Here is a 22,954-nt window from a genome sequence, read left to right as displayed (position 1 = left end):
TTCCAGGCACTGTCTATACCTGGGACTGAATTCTCCTGGGACACCCAGAAGCTCTGGCCTGTGCGGTGTTGCCACGCGGGCCGCTCTGCAGTAATTCTACGCATGTGGGGTTACTCCCGCGCTCCCCCTTTCTGAGCACCCTCCCCAGGCTCCTGTGGCTCTTTCCCACCTTCCACACTGAAGCTCCAGGCCTGTGTGGCTTTCCGACCCCTTCACGTCTTCTAGTCACCTTTTCCTGCCACTGGCTCTGTCATCGCACCACCTTCGTTCTTCTTCAGCCCCACACGCATGCACACACATACGCACACACACGCACATGCACACACATACACATGCGCACATGCACACACATGCACACACACACACTCCCTGCTATGACCCGGGAAGGAGGCGGGAACTGCCGGCACCGCCTCCTGCAGCTCCAGCGCGGACTGGCTTTCGGGGTGCAGGGAATCAGGCTGACGCCAGCCTGCTGGGGCCTCTGCCACCCACCCCGCTCCTCTCGGCCCTCACTCACTCGGTTCTCCTCCCTCCTGCCGCCTCAAAGGCTACAGGGCCCACGGGTTCACAAGCATCAACCCCTCCCTTCCCGCCCTCCTGGCTCACGCCTCACCCGGTGGGCCCTCCGCTCACCGCACAGAATGGAAGGGACGGCCCGCCCTTCAGGGACCCAGTTTGGGGAGGGAGGCTAGTCCGCTTCTCTCCGTGTGCAACACCGAGTATTTCACGTGGGCCCACAGACCAACCACCCCCGGCCCCTCACACATACATTTAACTTGTCAAATTGACTGGCATGGACTTGTTCACTCCACTCCACTCTGTTACGATTTTTAGAACCTATATTCCTGTAACCTCTCTTCATTCCTGATATTGTTAATCGGTGTCTTCTCTGACTGCTTTTCCTGATCAATTTGGCTAGACTTCTATGATTTTATTGATCTTCTCTGAGAACCAGCTTTTGGTTCCAATGATTTTCTCCACTGCTCTCCACTTTATTATTTTTCCTCTTACTCTGGGTTTATCCCTTTTCTCTCTTCGTTCCCTAAGCCAGAAGCTGGGGTCACTGACTGAAGGCCCATCTTTTCTAATGTAGGTGTTTAGTGCTGTAAAATTTCCCAAAGTCCTGCAGTCCTGCCATAGCAGCATCCCACAAATTCTGATAGATGGCATTTTCGTTCCACGCAAATCATTTCCTTTTCGGTGTCTTCTTTGATCCATGGCTTATTGAGAAGTTATTGAGTTTCCAAATATTTGAGGATTTTTCCAGAGATTTTCTTGTTTTTGATTCCACTGTGGTCTGAGAACATACTTAGTATGATTTGAGTCCTTTTAAATACATCAAGACTTGTTTTATATCCTCAGTTATGTGTTCCATGTGCAATTGAGAAGCATGGCCCTACCGCTGGGTAGGGTGCTCTGTGATGTTGATTACGTCAACCCGGCTGATATCTTGGCTGATTTTCTTCCTACATGTTCTATCACTAATTAAGAGAAAGCACTGAAATCTCTGACTATAATTGTGGGTTTGTCCAGTTCCCGCCTGAGTCCTGTCAGTTTTACTTGACTATCTTGATGCTGTTATTAGACACGTAAATGTTCAGCACTGTTATCCCCTCTTGACTAAACGGTCTCTCAGTCATTATAAATAAACTTTCTTATCCCCAGTGCTCTTCTTTGCTGTAAAATCTACATTAACCTGATACTAACACAGCCAGTCCAGCGCTCTTTGGACAACGCTTAGCAGGACAGGTCATGTCTCACCGTTTTCTAACTGACTTATGTCCTTTATATTTAAAGTTTGTTTTCTCAAGTCAGCACATGTCGGGTCTTGTTTTTTGTATGTAAGCATATCAATCTCAGCCTCCAGTTAAAGAGTCTAGGCCACTTACATTTAATTGGATGACTGGTGGTTAGGCTTGAATCTGTCACCTTGCTACTTGTTTTCTGTCTGTCCCACCTACTCTTCTTCCTTTTTTCCTCTGTTTCTGTCTTTTGATTAAATATTTTTGGTAATTCCATGGTCTCTCATTTGCTGCTTTATTGACTATCTCTGTTATTTTAGTGGTTGTTTTAGGGTTTGCAGCATGTCTTTGTCACACAGGCTACCTTCAAATGTTACCGTATCACTTCGCATATAAGAACTTTACAACAATGTATCTCCCTTCCCCCCATGGCTTCCATGCTACTGTTTTCATGCATTTTACTCTGACATGTCATAAGTCTCACTGTATTTTGTTATTTTTGCTTACACAATTATCTTTTAAAGAGACAAATAATACATATTTACCCAAGTAGCCAGCATTTCTGGCACTTTTCATTCCTTTGTATAGATCCAGATTTCCAACTGAAATTTTTCTTGTCTGAAGTCTTCCTTTCACATTTCTTATAATTCTGGTCTGCCACCAATAGATTGTTTTAGCTTTTTGTATGTCTCAAAAAAACTTTACCTTCTTTCATTTTTCGAAAGACATTTTTGCTGCTTTGTAGTTGATAATTTTTTCCCTTCACTACTTTAAAGATTTTTCTTCACTGTCTTCTCACTTGTATTGTTTCCAGTGAGAAATCTGAGGTCACCCTTATCTTTTTTTCCTCTGTAACATCTTCTATCTGCTTTCAAGATTTTCTCGTTGTACACACAGAGTTCTCCAGAGACACAGAACCAACTGGATGTGTGTATATGGAGAACGATACTTAAGGAATTGACTCACATGATTATAGACCTTGGCAATTCCAAAATCTGTGGGGTGGGCCAACAGGTGGGGGAACCAGGAAATTGCTGATGCAGCACTTGAAGCCTGAGGAACCATTGACACAAAGTTACTTGCTCAGGGGAATTAGTCTTTTGCTCTATTCAGGCCTTCAACTGATTGGGTGAGGCCCATCCACATTCCAGAGAGAGCAATCTGCTTTACTCAAAATCCACTGATTTAAATATTAACTTCACCCGAAAACACTCTCACAAAAACAACCAGAATAATGTTGGACCACATGTTTGAGTATCATGGCCCAGCCAAGTTGGCACATAAAAGTAACTATCGCATTCTTTATCACTGGTTCTGAGCACGTTCACTAAGATGTGCTTTGGTGTAGTTCTGTTCACATCTCTTGTGCATGGGGTTCAGAGAGCTTCTTGGATCCAGTTTTCTTCAAGTTTAAAACTGTTTTGGCCATTATTTCTTCTAATATTTTTCTGTCTTTTTCTCTACCCTTCACCTTCCCAGACTTCAATTACCCACATGAAATTGTCCCACAGCTCACTGACGTTCTTTGCGTCTTTTCCTCTGTCTCTTTCTGTCTTTACTTTGGATGATTTCTAACATTAATGCTTCAAGGTTAGTGGTGTTTCCTTCTTCAGTGTCTAATCTGCCACTCATCCTATCTGGTGCATATTTCATTTCACCTATGAGAGTATCTGCCACTAGAAATTTTATACCGTTTTTTTTAATATCTCTATCGCTACTTAACTTTAAGAACAAACAGGATTCAATTATAGTATGTTCTAACGTCCTTCTTTGCTCATTCTAACATCTGTGTCAGTCAGAATCAGTTTCAATGGATTGATTATTCCTCTCGTTATGAACCATGTTTTCCTGCCTCTTCATATGCCTGGTAATTTTTTTTTTAATATGTCTTTATTGATTTCAGAGAGAGGAAGGGTGAAGGGGAGGGAGGGAGGGAGAGAGAGAGAGAGAGAGAGAGAGAGAAAGAGAAACATCCATGTGAAAGAGACACATCAACCAGCTGCCTCCGGACAAGCCCGCAACCGAGGTATGTGCCCTTGGCCAGAATCCAACCCAAGACCCTTCAGTCCGCAGGACGATGCTCTGACTACTGAGCTAAACTGGCCAAGGCAATGACCTTTTTCATTTAGAAATATTTTTTATTGAATTTATTGAGGTAACATTGGTTCATAAAATTATACAGGTTTCAGGTGTACAATTCTATGGTACATTGTCTGTATATTGTGTTGTTTGTTCCCCACCCAAAGTCCAGTCTCTTTCCATCACCATTTAACCCCCCTGTACCCTCCTCTGCCTGTCCCCACCTCCCTTTCCCTCTGGAAACAGTTTTCAAGAAAATGAACCTAGTTGCTTGATATTTACTTTCTTGAAAACTGTGTCATATATTTTGTCTGGGTTTTTTCCAGACAGTTATTTTCCAGTTATTGGGGGGGGGGGACCAGTTCTAGTTACCGTGTCTCACCAGAGTCAGCGTCCCCGCTCATCCCTGCACTCACCACTCTCTCAAGCATCCTCAGTGTTTCCTTCTCCCTCGACCACCCCTTACACCTCTGTCCACCTGCACGTGATGTGGCACCTTTCCTCTAAAAACAAACACCCTTAACACCGCCTTCCCTGACTCTGTCTACCCTGAAAGGGTCATCTATGTGCAACCTTAGCCAAGGGGGCAAAAAAAGCAAGGGCAATCTCGGCCTCTTTCCCTCTGCTTGCTCACCGCCCATCACAGCTCAGGTTAGTTTCCACCCTAACATGCTACTGAAACTTCTATCTCCGTCATTAATGACCACACTGTCACCACATGCAATGGCCCTCTCTCAGATTTTAGACTTATGTCTATACTGCTTAACTCTGGTTCTTTGAATCTCCTGTTCATATCTGATTTATACAATACTATACAGAACCACCTGGTTTAGATCTCTGAATAATGCAGATGCCAAAATGTAATCTCCAAAGGGCAGTGATATTTGTCTGTATTGTTCATTGATGCAGCCTCAGTGCCCACATCTGTAGCAGCAACATAACAGGTATTCAATAAAGGCAAGCATCAGTGGCAGCCACATAACAGACATTCAATAAATGCAGACAGCAGTGGCAGCCACAAAACAGGCACTCGGTAAATGCAGACGTCGGGCAGCCACAGAGCAGGCACTCAGTAAATGCAGACGTCGGGCAGCCACAGAGCAGGCACTCAGTAAATAGAGACGTCAGGGGCAGCCACTTAACAGGCACTCAGTAAATGCAGACGTCAGTGGCAGCCACATAGCAGGCACTCAGTAAATAGAGACGTCAGTGGCAGCCACTTAACAGGCACTCAGGACATGCAGCAATAATGAAGACCGGAGCTGTGATGAGCACCCTTCTTCCCTCCCCCACCTCTCATCCGTGGCCCGTCTCACCCAAACCACATTCGGTCACCTCTCACATCTGGATCTCCGCCAGCCTGTTGTCCTGCATCAGGATCACTGTTGGGGGGCCTGCCGACACCTCCAAATCATCATGGCCCAAACCAGACTCATTACCTTTCACCTTAAACCCGTCTGTCACGTTTTCCCTCGTCTCTGGATCCGCTCCATCACCAGGCTGGAAGCCCGAGTCAGAGTCACCATGCTCTCCTCTGCTCCCCGCTTCCCAATGCGAGGGTCACTCTCCCGGGGGAAGCGACCCTACTCCAGCCCTCCAGCCCCACAATCAGGGCACAGCTGGCTCACCGCTCCACGGGCGCCCTCTCGCCGCGGCTCACCGCGCCCCCCGCATCTCCACACCTGGGGCCCCAACCCAGGGGGGCACTACCTGTTCCCTGACACCGCTGCCTTTTCCACCCTACTCTCCCCACCCCGTCCTCTCTGCCTGATCGCACGCTCACGTGGGCTTCTGTCACCCCCAGTGGGAATGCTCCCTGTCTCGTAACTGCCATGTTTATACCTCCAAGTACAGCACAACCACGTTCCGTCTTAGCACCTGGTATACAGCAAACACTCAGTAAGTGTGAACTATTTATCCTTAGAATAGTTCTCTGTGGTCACTGCCTTCGTAATGGCCAACAGTAGGTCTATGGTTCAGCCTCCACGTCACGGCTGGCGTGGCCCTTCTCAGATAACTGACCACGCGGTTTCCTTCAAACACTCCACCAGCCCTGGACAACCTGCAGGAGAAGCTCGAATTCCTGAGCGTGGTACAAAAGGATGGCCAAGCTCTGGCCACTGTCCAGCTCTTGTGCTTTGACCCCTGGCTTCTACTGGCCACGCACTGCGGACACACAGAAATGTGGTTCCCGGGAGGTGCCAATCGGCTCCAGGGCCCTCTGCACCACACAAGCTGTCCCTGTGCCCCAAACGGCCTTTCTTCCCCCCGTCTGCTCTCATTCCTGCCTGTCTGCCAGGCTCACTCGCCCTCAAGACCCAACACGGAACACCCCACGGTGCCTCCCTCCCTCCCCGCCCCAGCACCGGGGCCACTCCTCCTTACACATTTCTGGACACGAACTTCCTGTCTATGTGGCCAGTGGGCTGAGTCTCCTGGGATGCTGGGATCCCGGCTTACTCCTGACACTGGACGTAGCACATAGTAGGTGCTCAACAAAAGCTGGACGAATGGACAATCGCTCCACCTTTCCCAGACAACATCTCGCCCCATGTCAGCTCCTCCTGGACAGCTCTGTTCTTTGTCTCCCCGACTGTTCCTCCACTATTTCCTCTAATTTACGCTTCTTTCCTGCGAAAGGGGGAAGCACTGGGGGAGTGACGAAGCTCCAGGGCAGCCCCCGACGCCTGGGGCCAGATCATTCGTCCTGGTGGGGCTGCCCTGTCCTGGTGGGGTGTTCAGCAGCATCCTGGGCCTCCGCCCTAAGAAGTCAGTGACAGCCCTTCCCAGTCGTGACAACCAGACTGTCACAGACACTGTCTGCAGACACTGCCGGGCCCGGACTGGGAGCTGCTGCCCAGGCCGACCTTCCTGGGCCGTGTGGGACGAGCACAGTGAACCTGGTCCGTGGTCCTGCACCAGCTCTACAGGTGATGCAGAGGGAAGACACGGACTCCGCCAGCCACCCTGTTCAGGGACCACATGACCAACAGAGTGGGTTAAAGTGACACTTCAAGGGGACGGACACTTGAGGGGCCTGCGCTGCGTCCACCATCACAAGACTAAAGCCCAGGTTCCGGGTCACTTTGCAGTGATACTTGCCCGAGCGTGACTTACTCAGTGGCACTGAAATGACCACCTAGAGGGACAGAGGGTGCAGCAATTTAAGGTGACTAAACCCCCTCGAATCTGTTCTGAAAACCAGATAGAGATTCTGAAAGTAACATAAATACAGTGGAGCTCTTAACCAGCAATGAGGGGGGAAGGGGCCCCCCAGTAGGTGAGAAATGAGACCATCGGGGGTGAGGGAGGAAGGGGAGACTGGACCCACCTGTGGTCGAGACGACGTGCTCCGGACTCTCGCTGCAGAGCCGGGACAGCAGGCTGGTCTTGCCGGAGCCCGTGAGGCCTATGCAGACCAGGTCATACTCGGGGCGCGCGGGCGGGGGTCCCTTGCAGCACAGCGCCCGGAAACACTGCCAAGAGAGGAGAGATGCGGCTCTTAAACATGGACATGGACACAAACCTCAGCGACATAGCACATGGTTATTAAGAAGCAATTAAACAGCCTGTCACTGAGTAGGGGGAAAGGTAACTAGAGTGGAGAAACCAGAGGACACCACCTTAACCAAGGGATCAAGGTTTCCATCCCCAGGGAGGGCGCAGGTTTGGACCCACGGCTCCCCTCCTGCTGCGCTGTGAGGGTGACGTCATTACTTGGCTCTCCTGCCCGAGACGCACAACCTGAACCTGCTCACAAGGAGATCAGAAAATTCCAGCCTGGGAGCATCCTGCCAGGCACCCAGCTGCTCTCTAAACCGCAACGTCTCAAACGTCAAATAGGATGTTCCTGCTCACAGACAACTGAAGACACGTGATATATGCATGTGTGTTGTGTATGTGTGCACATGTATGTATTAAGTGTGTGTGTGCATGCATGTTCTCTGTGTAAGATGTGTGTGCATGTATCCTCCGTGTGTGAGATGCATGTATGTTGTTGGTGTGTATAGGTGCGCACATGTGTGTGATGTGTGCACTCCCACACAAGACGACCACGGGCTGGCAGCTACTCGCTTAGGAGAGCTCTGAGGGTTCAGCTGTGGCCGGTAACCCACTAGCCACACAGTGGGTCTCCTCCTGCGCTGCTTTGGTCTTTGCGGGGGGAGAGAGACCCTGTTCCTGGTCACCCCTAATCTTGCTCAGAGCCTCTGCCAGAATCCCCTGGACTCTAACTACCCTGAACCGGACTCTGCGTCACCGTTTAAAGCATTCACACACCAGCAAGACTCAGCATTCTGGCCAAAAGTTCCAGAATTTCACCTTCTTTTTAAACCCAGGGTATAAAACCTGTGCAGCTGAGCCCACTGATACCCATGCCTGCTCTCCACGTATTCTAGGCCACCTGAGACACTCTGACAGAAAAAGCCACTTAGCAACGGCACCCTACTCTCTGTCTCCTTCCATCTCCTCTCTTCTGCTCAGTGATCCGCCCCCGCGGTTCCAATCATAGGGACCTTAAAATCACCTGACAAGACACCTCCCCTGGCCAGTCTCCTTCCTGCACTTCAGGGTCTGTGTCCCCAGCTATTCTGGAGTAACCCGAACCACATGTAAATAAAACAAAGGTGGCCCCCGAACCACAGAATATAGAGATAAGGTATTTCCTATTTTGGAACAAAAAAACCCCTAAAGGTTAGATTGACAATTATTATAAGGCAGAATCTTTTAAATAAATCTCAGAATCTTTGAATATTGATTTGAAATAAATAAATCCTATGGTTAAACAGAAATAGTATCAGATTTTGAGCCAAAAAATAAGACGGTTAATATGTTACTTCAAATGGGGGGCTAATGTCCATGCTTTTCCAGTCTGTCCCTAAAAACCTAACGAAGTTTTCACTTGTTTTTCATTTTAAAACTTAATGAAGCTTAGGATCTCATAGTCAATTTACTTAAAATGACTCACTCCGGCCCCCGACTACACTGTACCAGAGTTCATTGTGTCTGCCTCCCGAGCAGCCGGCATTGTTCGGGGCGAGCCCCTTTCACGGGGCACAATGCCCAGCACAATGCTGTCGGCAGCCCTGACAGCAAGTGGCAAACTCTGGCTCCATTCCCAGGCCAGACACTGGGGCATTGTGTGGCCACGCAGGCCCGCAGGCCAGCACGCTCCGTCTCCGGGGATTAGCCGGACGCTTAACAGCATCCACACCCCTTCCTCGGGAGGTGCTGGGAGGCTCGGGTCACTGCTCAAGGCTCTGAGAAGGCGCCGAGCGGGCAGGCAGACAGCTTCATCACGGGGCTCGGTCCCTAAGGTGCCGCAGGGCACAGCTAGGTCCCTGGGCAAGGGCTCGGCAGTCAGCCCAGACTGGGGCCCTTTGCTGCCCTCAGCACCAGCAGCCCCAGGGGCCCCACCCACCCCAGACCAGACCAGGACACAAAAGGCGCAAAGACATGCAGCCCTTGGCCCTGACTTGCGGCAGGAGACGGAACAAGTGCTGGGACCACTGTGCCCGGGCAGGGCAGCCAGGGCCCCGGTCTGTCACCTGCGCTGCCCAGCTCACAGGTCTTTCAGACAAGGCTCCGTGGGGCTCACGGTGTGTCTCTCCCACCAGGTCAGGACGCAGGACGTGTCCGCTGGGCACGTGCCACAGGCTGCTACCTACGCTGGGGGTGAGGGCTGCGTGGAGGACAAGGCCCTGGATGCTGCGTGAAGGAAATCGCCAGGAAAAACTGTGTCAAAGACTTCGCACGAATCATACGTTCCTCAGCTGAAAGTGGGTCAGCTGAAAACCATAAGCAAAATCTTCGGGATATTTGCTTTGAGGAGGGGGGACGCGCGTATTAAGGGGAAAATAAGCTAAAGGTTGAATCACAAAGGTAAACAAGGGCCCACACTTCAGTCTGGTGGCACCAAGGCAGCGAGACTGTCCTAAAGTGCCCCCATTCTGATGGGGACGTGCCGGCGTCTGGAAGGTCTGAGAGGCCACTGTCCCAGCAGGTACTCGGTGAGGAACGGCTCAGCAAATGACACTGTAAGGCACGAATTAAGCACTGAACTGGGTGTCTCAGTCCCCACAAGGTCCCCACCTTCATGAGTCCAGCTCCTTCCAAACCACAAACCTGTCCCTCCACGAGTCAACGCCTCACAGTCCAGCCCCAGGGTCCTGAGGCCCTGCTCTCATCCTACTCGATGGACTCCTGCTCGGTGCTCTGCTCGGCAGCACCCAGGGGTCGGCACTTCACGCCCCAGCCCCCAGTCCGGAGCACCCAGAGGGAAAGGCCCAGCTACAGCTCCTGCTCGGCGCTCTGCTCAGCAGCACCCAGGGGTCAGCACTTCACGCCCCAGCCCCCAGTCCGGAGCACCCAGAGGGAAAGGCCCAGCTACAGCTCCTGCTCGGCGCTCTGCTCAGCAGCACCCAGGGGTCAGCACTTCACGCCCCAGCCCCCAGTCCGGAGCACCCAGAGGGAAAGGCCCAGCTACAGCTCCTGCTCGGTGCTCTGCTCGGCAGCACCCGCTCTGGGCAGCCTTGTCCTGCTCCCTCACGGAGAACTCACCCTCCCTCCCTCCGTACACGGCACACATTCTCTCCTGCCATCAACGCTGTGCCACGTGGAATGCTTTCTAACTGTAAAAGGACTGGCTGACAGAGTCACACACTGACCAAGGATGCGTTCGTCCTGGTCCTGAGACTGCTTCACAGTTGGGCTGGACAGCTCCCCAGGGTGCCAGGGGGCAAGCAGGGGACAGAGTCGTCCCACAGCTTCAGTCTCGCTCCAAACCCTCCGGCCGGGGCTCTGCCCCACACTGCCAGCCTTGCCCACTGTCCCGTGTCGCCGAATCCCTCGCCTTCAGGGACACGGCATTGGTTTCCATCGATGCTCAGTGTTTCACGATGAATGATGATTTTATTCTGAGCACAATTTCACTGTGACTGGAGCGGTGTGTCCTGCTGGAAAACGGTCTCCAGTCAGCTCGGGGCTCCCACAGCCCTGTCACTGCCTGCGCTCTCCTCACTCACAAGCAGGTCTCAGCACCCAGGCCGCAGGTCCCCTGTGGCAAGGGGCCAGGTCTACCTGTGGGCCCGGCGTGGCCTGGCACAGGCTCCATAAATCCTCCTCAGGCTGAGGCTTCCTCACTTAGTTGGTATGTAAAAGTGAGAGAAAACGCACCGTAACTGGAAGTGGACATATTCCTAAGAAATTTGTTTTCAAAACCGAAAGGAGGCCCCTCACCAGCTCTCACAATTAAAAAAAAAAAAAAGTTTTTAAAATGTAAGTTTCTACACGTGTTTTCTAACACTAAACATGTTCAATAAATAAAATATTAAGAAGTCTGAAAATATTTAAAACTACACAATTTACAGTATTTTCCAAGTCTGTAATAGTCAAATTGGGGGCTGTCCGTTGAAAATACAACCAAAATGTGTTCTACGCCCAGCCGGTGTGGCTCATTGGTTGAGCATCAAACCTAGGATCCAGGAGATCACAGTTTGATTCCCAGTCAGGGCACCTGCCCAGGTTGTGGGCTCGATCCCCAGTCAGGGGCATGCAGGAGGCAGCTGATCAATGTCTCTCATCATTGATGTTTCTATCTCTCTCTAAAAATCAATGAAAACAAATTTTAAAAATGCATTCTAGGAATGAGGAAGGATGGGTGTGCTAATAACTTAAAAAATAAAAAAAGGCAGCTACTAGGATTAAGCACCAGCTATCAGTGACTCATGTGTGTTCATTCATTCACTCCCTTGAACACCCAACGAAAAAAGAACTACATGCTTCTGAAGCTAAGACGAGGAAACTGAGCCCCAGCAGGTTTGGCTCAGTGGTTAGAGCGCCGGCCCATGGACTGAAGGATCCCGGGTTCAATTCCGGCCAAGGGCACATATCTGGGCTGCAGGCTCCATCTCGGCCCTGGTCCGAGCCTGTGCAGGAGGCAATCAATCAATCTCTCTCTCCCCCACCCTTCCACTCTGTCTGAAAAGCAATGGAAAAAATAACCTCAGGTGAGGGTTAAAAAAAAAAAAAAAGACACGGAAACTGAGGCCCAGGGAAGTAAACTAACTCGCCTCAGTGGAGCTGGGTCTGAACCGCACAGCCTGGCCCCAGAGCCGTTTTCAAGCCACGTGAGCAGCGCTGAGCCCCCAGGTAACACCCGCGGGGTGTCAGGAGGGAGACGTCGGGTGGATGCTGCCCAGGGCAGCATGCAGGTAGGAAAAGGCGCCTGAGAGCCAGGGCTCCGGGGAGGGCGACAGCCTCCGGGCTCTGACTCACGCCCTCTCTCGGCCCAGGACTCCAGGTCTGCAGCCAGCGACCAGAGCAGCAGAACAGGGGTGTTTAATGCTACAAGGGACAGTGAGTTAAGTAAGTCAGTGGACAGACGAACACCTGGCGGAGGAAGGGGCAGATGCAAGGCCCGGTCCCTACACTGTCAGGTGAGGGCCACGGCACCTCAATCGCAGGCAGTTAGAGGACCGGCTCCTGCTGAACTGGGGGGGGCAGGCTGGAGAGAAGACAGGGGGCTCGGAGTGCTGCTGGCTTCTCCTTCCAGCAGCAAAAGAAACCAAGAGAAGCAGGGGTTTCGTGCTCAGCAGCCAGCAGGCATGGAGGCCGAACGGGCGGGGGGTGGGGGGGGAGTACCACTGGGTGCACCAGGCCAGGGCCCACGCGGCTCCCAGCCCACACACCCGTCACCCCTGGTCAGTGGCATTCTCGAGGCCTGGTTTCAACAGTTAACGCGCTTGGCTGACAATTAGAGTTAAAGAGACTCTAATCCAAGTCTCTCGTATATTCCTAGCTCTCCAAAATTTCGGTCTTCTCATATTGGAACTAGGTCAGGGGGATGAGTTGTGTTTCTGGGCGGTATTTGTTCATTTTTTTTAACTCTCACCCAAGGACATTTTTTTCCATTGCTTTTCAGAGAGAGTGGGAGGGAGGGAGAGAGAGAGAGAGAAACATCGATGTGAGAGAGACACATCAACTGGTTGCCTCCCGCACGCGCCCTAACTGAGCTTACACCCAAGGTCGGTGCCCTCGGCCAGAACCGAATCCAGGACCCTTCGGTCCTCGGACCAATGCTCTAACCACTGTGCACACCGGCTAGAGCGAGACTGTGTTCTTTTAACTACGTTCAGAAAGGAAACTAAGTAGAAAATGCCTTTATTTTCAGGATGTAATTCTTCTCTTATAACGGCCAGATGGAATGTCTAATCTTTAAATATCATTTTTTATAACAACAGAGTTATCCAATAAAACCAGCAGTAAATTCCGAGGCATGACCATCTGTAATGAGGACAGGCTTTACCTGCATATTAATAAACATGCCCAATCAGGGCTTCACCTGGGTCAGCGGCAGACCACACACTATTTTCTTCTACTGAGCAAAGAAAGACAAATGTAGCTGAAAGCGAAAGAGAGGTTAATACATTTTTTATTAAACCTCTTTTATGGGCACTATCCAAACAGAACGTTTCTAAGCAGAAAGTAAGGCATAAAAAAATCCGTCAACACTTTTAATATTCCTTAACAAGGGTGTTTTTCTATATTTTGTACACTGAGAAAGAGTCAGGGGATGAAAGTATTTCCAAAGACTTAGGGTCCCCAGGCAGCCCTTCCAGTGACTTTAGTATCGTCTGAAAACCCCCAGGGAAGACCCCAGCAGACAGATTCTTCTGCTCTTGGTGCTTTGGGAACTGCGATGGGCAGTCTTGTAACAGACAAGAGGAAAACAAAAAAATCAAACTGAAATGATGTTTCTGTGCTTTCTAACTGGAACTCCTACTGCAGATTTCTGGGAAACAACAGAGCATTCTCACTTAATCTCTAGGCTCCAAACAAATGGTGCTCAGGCCCACCCATCGCCTCGGTCACCAGTTCCTGCAAACCTGTCCGACCTGGTCCCACAACCTCCTGCTCCTCTCCAGGCCCAGGGCCCTGCAGCGTGTCTCCCGGATGACACACTCAGCTCTGCTGACCGGCATCCTCCCCCTGGGCCTTATCCGACTCCAACTCAGTCTCCAAAACGCTAGCGGTGATCTTCCGAAAGCACGTCCCGTCTTCCCAGGATTTAATCTTCCCACCCGCCCAGAGCCGTCCAGACAAAGCCTGAACTCCTGTCTGAGCAGACAGGCCCTTTATGACCTGGCCTTTCCCGTCATTTCTGGCCTCCAAGTTGTTCCAGGGGATCACATGAGACAATGTCGAATCTCTGTGAAGCACCTAAAACGGAGTTTGACAAACAAAACTTAACTCATCATAGTTGTTGTTATTTTCCCACCACACCCATGGCCCCCGTGCCAACCACGCCTGTAGCTCCCGGTCGAGTCCCTTCGTGCTCCGTGTCACCAGAGGGGCCGATGCTCGGCCTCACCCCCTTTCCGCCGCCCCCTCTGGCGGCTCCCAGCCATCCTCCAGAACCCAGCGCAGCGGCATTTCCTCCAGGACTTACCTCCGCGCCCCTCAGTCTGACTGGGACAACCTTCCCCGACTCCCCGGCACCTGGCCCGGTCCCCTGACAGGACACTCAGCATCCCCTGCACCACAGCCCACTCACAGCCCGCCCTCCCCACCGGCTGGAGCACCGGAGCAGGTGTCGCGTCGCACCCGCCGAGGGGGGCTGCCGCCATCGGCAGGCGTCTCTACTAAAGGCAAGGTCGGTCCCCCTGAAATCGAGCCCGATGGCTCCCTGGAGAAGTCGCTTCACCGATGTCTCCTAATCTAGGAAGCGAGGCTCGTCGGCACCTGCATCACCTGAGTTTCCGCGACCCCTCCCGATCAGACCAACTCCGACCGCGGCTTCCTAAAGTCCCGGGCAAGCTACCCCCCCAGGCTTCTTTCTGGGGACTGAGGGGAATGCACACCCTGGGCTGTGGATTACGGTAAAAAAGCTTCAAGTCAGTTTTAAACTGTTTTCCTACCTTTTGATCCTTCAGTGTTAATAGAGGGTAAGAGCTGAAAAGTGGAGTTAAAATTTAAAGGTTCCCTCGAGATGGTGGACCAAAGGCTGTAACTCAGGCAGTGATTCTCAACATTTTGTCTATTGTAATATTTTTATTCCTTTTCTCTCTTTATTAAATGTATGGGGTGAAACCGCCTAACAGGACCGTGCAGGTTTCGAGCGCACATTTCTCTGACACGGGATCCGCACGAGCATTGCGCCCGCCGTCCAAAGTCAAGTCCTTCGTCCCCAGGTGTTCGGGCCCCTCTACCCCCTCCTGCCCCACCCCTTTCACTCCGTAACCACCATCCTGCCGTGAGATCATACGGTCCTTAGCTCTTACTGACTGACGTCTCGCTTAACCTGACACTCGCAAGACCCATCCGTGCCGTCGCGAATGGCAGCACTTCATCTCTCCTTCAAGCTGAGAGTGTCCCACATGCGCCTCAGCCAGGCGCCTAGCACAGCACGCTTCAGTTGTTTCCACGTCTTGGAAACGCGGAATAACGCTGCAGTGAACATAGGGGTGCATATATCTTTGTGAATGTTTTGAAAATTTGGGGGTAGGTACCCAGAAGAGGGGTTGCTGGGTCATATGGCAACTCTATTCACTTAAGCAATATACAGATTTAGTGCAATCCCCATCAAAGTCCCATTGATACTTTTTAAAGAAATAGAACAAAAAATCATCAGGTTTGTATGGGCCACAAAAGACCCCAAATAGCCAAAGCCATCCTGAGAAACAAAAACAAAGCCAGAGGTATCACACTCCCTGACTTCCGATGATACCACAGAGCGCCAATAACCAAGACAACATGGTATCGGCAAAAGACAGACACACAGACCAACAGAACAGAACTGAGCGCCCAGAAATAAACCCACATGTATCTGGACAAATAATTTTCAACAAAGGAGCCAAAAACACACAATGAAGAAAAGAAATCCTCTTCAATAAATGGTGCTGGGAGAACTGGAAAGCCACATACCAAAAAGTGGAACTGGCTACAGTTCATCCCCATGTGCAAAAATTAACCCAAAATGGATCCAAGGACTGCACATAAGATCTGAAGCAATACATTACATAGAAGAAAACAGGCACTAAACTTAGAGACTTGGTCTTAGAGAAGATTTCTGGATTTGGCCCCAAAGGCCAGGGAAGTAAAGGGATTTCGTCTATTTCAGAGCAAACAAAATTCATTATTCAGTAGTGAACACTCAGAATCCCTGCATTCACGCAGCTCGGGAAATACTTTTCACGGTGCCCTGGAGAAACGTGGTCCTCACTTCTGACCATCTTTGCTGCCAGTTGCCCTGCACCTCTAAGTCCCTGGACTGCCCTCCCGTACCCCTAGCAACGTGGGGTGGACAGCCCTCAACTGGGAGAGGCGCTGCTCAAGCCCCCCGGGACGATTAGCGCACTTCGTCCCCCCAGCTCCCCTGGGCGGCCTGCGCTTGGATCAGCCCCGTGACCCCAAAGGAAACTACGGCTCAGACAAGCCATGTTCCCAAAGATTATACCACTAACGTGACCTGAAGTTCAGACACAGGTCTGATCTGCTTTCAGAAAAAACTAACGACTGAGCAGTACTGCCTCTTAGAGAAAACGGGGTAAAAAAGGTATTCCCTGTGGTTTCTTCTACACAGACAAACTGCGCTGGATCTCACTGTCCAGACCCCCAGAACTACTGTCCATTTTCATTGGCTGCCCAGCTGACAGCTACTGACGACAGAATGTGATCTTCTAGGAGCTGAGGGACGTGCTACGTACACTAGGACTACGCCTGGGCAACGGGAAACTGAGGCCTGGTGCCCTGTGCTGGATCCCTCATTCGACAGGCCTCACTGAGCCCACCACACCGAAGTAAGTGCGGAGTAACTGAAAGTCCCCTTTGGAGAAGTAAACACCGAGGTCCCTGGTCCCTTTCCCACACCTGCTTCCCGGAGCAGAGAGGAAAGGCCAGGCTTCTTACATCTCCAGGTGGCAGCTGGACAGATTTCATCTTGGGAGCATCTGACCAGCCCAAGAGAGAAAACCTGCAGGTATGATTACTGGGGCCTCCCCAATAAAACAACCAAATACCCCTGGGTGAGAGCCCCAGGAGACAAGTCCCACCGCTCACAGAGAATCTGAATTCTCTTTATGACCCACTGTCAGCTATCAGGAGAGAGATATGAACTGCTAGGCCTCTAAGGAAAGCGTTAATATGAAAGAAACCTGACAAAGAAAAAAGAGCAACATGGGATAGACAGAGCTATGAGATGAAAACGTAAGTCTAGATATTATTCGTATAACACACCCTAAAGTTAAACGAAGGTGCTACACTCACAAAGAAGAAAAGCGACCGCACACTACAAAACAAGCCAACCACAAACTCTCAGAACAGAGGGGGAAATGGGCAACTAAATTCAAAATGGATAAGAGACTTAAATGTGAGCCATGAAACCATAAACATCCTAGAGGAAAACACAGGCAGCAAAATCTCAGGCATCTCTCGGAGCAATATGTTTGCCGATACATCGCCTAGGGCAAGAGGAACAAAGGAGAAAATAAACACATGGGACTGCATCAAACTAAAAAGCTTCTGCACAGCAAAGGAAACCATCAACAAAAGGAAAAGGGAGCCCACTGTGTGGGAGAACACATCTGCCAACGACACATCTGATAAAGGGTTAATATCCAAAATATATAAGGAACTCGTACAACTTAACCAAAGGAAGACAAACAATCCAATGAAAAAATGGGCAAAGGACCTGAATAGACACTTCTCCAAAGAGGACCTGCAGATGGTCAAGAGACATGAAAAAATGTTCAACGTCGCTAATCATCAGAGGTGCAGATGAAAACCACAATGAGGGGTCACCTCACACCTGTCAGGATGGCTCCATCCACAAATCAAGGAAGGACAAGCGCTGGCGAGGGTGGGGAAGGGGCACCTAGTGCACTGCTGGGGGGGATGCGGACTGGGGCAGCCACTGTGGAAAACAGTGTGGAGGGTCCTCAAAAGAGTAAAAATTGACCTGCCATTTGACCGAGTCCCAGCACAATGTAAGAGTCACAGCGTCTCAGACAATTCATGACTCACTGCCGGGCCCTCGGCACGTGGCTGCTTCCAGTTAAACCGCGGTTCTCTCTGCAAGACGGGATCGACGGCCACTTGGTACACAGTGCGGAGTGTGTGTAGCATCGCACTTTACTGTTTATATTTTCTCTGCTGGTGTAATCTGCTCCAAGAAAATAAATTGTGTTTTCTTAGCTTTCAACTCATTCGTCAGATGGAGACTGAGAAAGATGAAGCATGTCTGACGGGGGGAAATAACCAAATAAGAGTGATTCCACCTCTAGCTCCTTGAAAGTAGCGATTTAATGCGGAATTGGAGAGTGAGACGCCAGAAGGGGGCCCTGGCAGCCTGACTGCGACCGGAGCGAAAACGTTTACGCTAGCCGTGCCTCAGTTTCCCCAACTGAAAAGTGAGGCTGTCCAATGACACGCTCCCTAAGGTCTAACGTTCTCAAGCTCTGCCTTCCTACGATCCCTTTAAATGTGCCGTCTGATCGAGCAAACACCCCAGCACCAAGCGTGGGATCATCCTGAAGGGATCATCCTGGAACAGCGACGCCCAGCTCGCTAGCATGGAGGTTCCCAGCCCGAGTCGACACTAAAGAAGAGAAAGGGTTTTATTTAAACGACTTTTCGAGCGTTGCTGAAAGACCGCACGCCCTTCAACCCTCCCAATTCCAAGAAAACACACGCGTAAGGAGGGTAGTTAACTTTTTTAAAACACTATAAATGTGTCTTATAAAAATTATACTGTTTCTTACAACAAACTGACAATAGTTCTCATGTCAAATGGTAGCCGTTGTAGCTACACTGCTAAGGTAGGGTGCTCCCGGTCACCCCCCCCACGCCCCGAGGACGCGGTGCAGACAAGGCGGCAGTGCCCACACTGAGCTGCTTGGCAAAAACGCCCCCGTCTTCTTCTGGGACATCTCCGAGTTTTATATCCAGACAACAGAGTTCTTCCAGTTCTCTCCCCTAAATCGGTCAGAATCCATTAAAAAAGACATCCCACACTCAGTGAACCTCTAACAATCAAAGAAATTAGTGCAGGAAAATTATTTCAATCCACCGCATTTCAATCAATAAAGACTCAGAAAAGGGCAAAACTGAAAATCCATCACATTACTGTACTGGAGAGGGTGTAATTTGCTGATATTTAATTTAGTTGAGCATAAATTACATCATTTTTTGTTACAACTGGTAAAATACACTTATCACTAAATCTGAACACATCATTCGAGGACAGGAAAAGCAGGTTTACAGCTGTGAGTGCACGGAACAGTTTATTCTTGTATCACTACTTATTGATCGTCGCATTATTTCCATACGAACGACACCTGTAGATGAGCGAGGGGCCTTTAAATAGGGCCCCAAAGAAGAGGCCATCCAAGGACGACCGGTGGGAGAAGTTGGGAGGGAGGAGGGGCGGCAGGGGGCGCGGGGGGGCGGGGGCTGCGGGCTGGCCGGAGGCCTCAGCCGTGCCCGGTTCACAGGGAGGCTTCGCTCGGGACCAGCCATCCCTGCGGCCCCCCAGCGGGCAGGTGGCCTGTGAGTGACAGTCCTTCGAGGATTCTGCCCCCGAAAGACCCGGCAGAGCTCTCGATCCTAACACACCAAGGGGGCCGCGGGGCTTCCCCAAATGCTGGTCCTCAGAGAGAGGAAAACTGCCTTTTGGCAGTGCTGGGGCTCCCCCCCCAAAGCCTGTTCCCTCTAGGCTGTCTCCACGGCCGCCTGGGTGTTTGGGCCCCTTCAGCATCTGTTTCTTCACCAGCATCCACCAGGAAAACACATTTCCAGCAGCGCCTCAGCACGTCCTGGGCGGGAGGACCCTCCCCGCTCAAACTGCTTGGCAGGAAAATGTGTGAAAGGCAGGGCTTAACCCACTCGGGCACAAGGAGCCCACGGGGTTGCCCTGGGGCCTCCGCAGCTCCTGTGGGCACTGCCAGCTGCCAGCCTCCCGCTTCCTCACATCAGTGGCTGGGAATGTCTGGGGGTCTGGGTCACATGTATTTATTTATTCTAAGCCCTCCTGTCTCCCTTCCACGCAGGCCCGTGGCGCGGGCTCCGCATAGTAGCTGTGACCCCGCAGTGGAGGGGGCAGATCAAAGGCGGCGGCCAGGCTGGGAAAACATGCCACTGGGAACGGACGCCGCTGTCAGAGGTCACTCCCAGCCGCCGGGGCGCAGGTCACCTTTCTCCAGGGGGCGACATGAAAGGGCAATCTGGCCACAGCACCCACATACGTGTTTTTCTTTCCAACCAGGGCAAATGGGAGGCGCCCGCCGAGCAGAGCAGAGCAGAGCATCCCTCGTATCACTTGAGGCTGGGGGGGAGGGGCCCTCCCTAATCAATACGGCTCCGAGCCCCAGCGCCCCTAATTCCTTTTGTATTTTACTCTTCATTCAGAAACAGCTCACATTCAGCGCGACCTTCCTGTCTTAAACTTTTTTTTAAATCCGAGCAATCACAAGCTATATTCTGGGGAAGACAAAATAACTCTGGAGGCGTAAATCTTCGTGTCAATGACAGGAAGGCTTTGGTGAGCCATTACCATAAATCTGACAAACGCTAATTTGATGGGTGGCTGTATCTGTCTGCTGGGCGGCCAGTCTAGACAGTCTATTGAGAAATCCTGAAACACGACTGTTTGTTCCCTGCGAGGCCATCTGGATGTGGCAGGGAGAGCCGACCCCGCGCCATTCACACACGGATCAAAGCGCATGCTAATGCCATCATGAAGTCATACACACACAAAATTCAATCTCGGGGCGCGCAGCAATTTTCCTAAGTCCTCGGCAGAGAAGCCCCAGACTCGGTGCGACTCCGGCTAAGTGCTCGGAGGGGGAGAGGGGGGAGGGAAGGAACCGAATATTTAATGAGCTTGGGCTTCCAGAGGAATGTGAGGCCACCCATTGTATTGGAAAAGGCTCATGTCACACTCCAGTCATGGTACCCGTCAGGGTGCCCTTCCCAAGAATTGATCTGAGGACCTTTGTAATTACCTGGTCCAGCCGGGGCAGGGGGTGGGGCGCCCGGCGGATTCTCGAGGAAAGAAAAGGGTCCAGCGTGCAGACCCGGCGCGGCACTGGCCTGAGCTGGCGGGGCCGTGCGGCATCACACAACGCGAAACACCTTTCTCGTTCAGCAGCGCGGGCGTCAGGCCACAGGATCGAGGGCCTCCTGCTGAACCCCTTTCCGTTACATCTCACCAACGTGAGAGCAAGCCAGGCTGCGCAGAGAACAGAGCCAGGCCGACGTCCCACCCGCGTCCACGGGGGCTGCAGAGAGACACCGACGAGCCCGAGGCAGCCCCGCCGGGGAACGCTGACCCCTCCCGAGGGTTCAACCAGGAAATGAAGACCCGTCTCTAACTTTTTAAAAAATGTTTTATGGATTTCGGGGGAACAGAGAGAAAGCGATACAGAGCGAGAGAGAAACATCAGCGACGAGAGAGAGTCGCTGATGGGCTGCCTCCTGCTGGCCCCCGACTGGGGATGGAGCCCAAAGCCCTGGCCTGTGCCCTGACCGGGAATCGAACGGGGACCTCCTGGCTCATGGGTCGAGGCTCAGCCGCCGAGCCACACCTGCCAGGGGAACGCGGGTCACACAGTGGTCAGTGTGTTACTCCTTCAGAACTGGGAGCCACTGCTGCGAAACGCACCCATCAGCAGTGACGGCAAACCCGCTGGGCCGCGCTTACCCCGCACCCTGAGCCCACACACCAGGGGACAAGTCCTCCCCACCCGGCGGCTCCCTCCACTGTGTGCTCGCTGCTAAAGGAACTTGGATTTATTTGCTTCTCAGCTGGTATCCGATGGGAAGACGTCATAAACCAGCTTATGAATTTGTCATTACCACACTCGTGTCTTCTGCTGAGACACTAAATATGCTATGTCCCCAACTGCGTCGCAAATCCCCACATAGTTCATTTCACAGGGGTTGTAACAGTCATTTCTACATCGTGTGTGTGTCTGTGTACGTACACACACTCACACACTCACACACACACACCATAAATGGGTCTTTAAAATGTATTAATCAGGTCACAGGGTTAAACGATCCTAGCAAACCCTGTCAAGAATCCCATGCCCTCCCGGGTGCGTTGGCTACCACAGGCTGTGGCACAGGCTCCAAGTTTGAAGTTCATGGGGTAGTTAGACTGCTGGCGGGTGCACACCAGCCAAGCATAAAACAGTAACTGGAACAGAACCCCTATGCCCAGATGTTCTCTCTCCCTCCCTCAACTCTACCAGCTAATTCTTTAAAATAACAGAGACTAAAACACTGTAGTCCCATTTTTAAAATGCCCTGAAGAGGGAGGGAGGGAGGGAGGGAGGGAGGGAGGGAGGGAGGGAGGGAGGGAGGGAGGGAGGGAGGGAGGGAGAATTCTATATTCAACCATTTTACAACCCCAGATACAAATTCAGTTTAAAAATGAGAAAACGTAAGGTAAAAAATGAAGCCATAGTTTTCCTAAAATTCCATACAATTTGAAATGAAGACTTCTCCCGAACTAGTTCACAAAAGAAAAAAATATTTTTCTTCTCAAATGGAATATTAGCAACATAATGCTTATGTTTCTTTTTTAAAAATGAGAATTTACTCATTTCACCCTCTCATCATGTAGAAATCTTCTCTAAAACGATCTTAAAATAAGAAGAGCTCAGGAAATGTGTTAACCGCCGTTCGGCTGTGCAGGGCTCCGTTCTAAGCGACGGTCGTGCGCTGCTGTTTCACAGTCAGTCGAAAGCAGCGTCCCCACTACGGCACAAGCTGGGCCCCAAAGAGAAACAGCAGCACAGCCCACTTCGCTGTCCTGCAGGTGTCCGTAAGGACGCTGCAAAAACCCAACGCAAGGAAGTGCCTGTCCTGCCCCGAAGGCGGCGGCCTTCTCCCCTGAGCTTCCCCATCAGCAGAAACGGTGAGGATATCGGCCGTTTGGGTCGACAGAGTGAGTCAGGGCACGAAGCCTCCAAGCAAGACTGAACCCGCGTTTCAGCTGCAAGGCCAACGTCTAGGCAGACCCACAGGGGTAACAGAACTAACGAAAACAAATGCAGTGAGTGATCCCCCGTGACCGCTACCCGGCTAGGATTAAGGAGGGAGCTCGAGACAAGTCAGTGAAAAATCGTAATTAT

The 22,954-nt window shown here is 51.3% G+C and overlaps 1 protein-coding gene across 1 annotated transcript in view; it reads right to left on the bottom strand.

Annotated features, from left to right (window-relative positions):
• The window catches only part of ARL15 (ARF like GTPase 15), a 257,775-nt gene that overhangs the window by 170,470 nt on the left and 64,351 nt on the right, over positions 1 to 22,954 (bottom strand). Inside the window, exon 2 of the mRNA XM_087815256.1 lies at positions 7,153 to 7,297. Within this exon, the coding sequence (XP_087671382.1) occupies positions 7,153 to 7,297 (145 nt within the window). The remainder of the gene's footprint in view (positions 1 to 7,152; positions 7,298 to 22,954) is intronic.

The sequence above is a fragment of the Miniopterus natalensis genome, chromosome 3 (assembly GCF_054644295.1).
Source record: "Miniopterus natalensis isolate mMinNat1 chromosome 3, mMinNat1.hap1, whole genome shotgun sequence".
NCBI lineage: Eukaryota > Metazoa > Chordata > Mammalia > Chiroptera > Miniopteridae > Miniopterus > Miniopterus natalensis.
The sequence above is the reverse complement of the archived record's forward strand: the minus strand, read 5'-3'. Positions and strand labels throughout refer to the sequence as shown.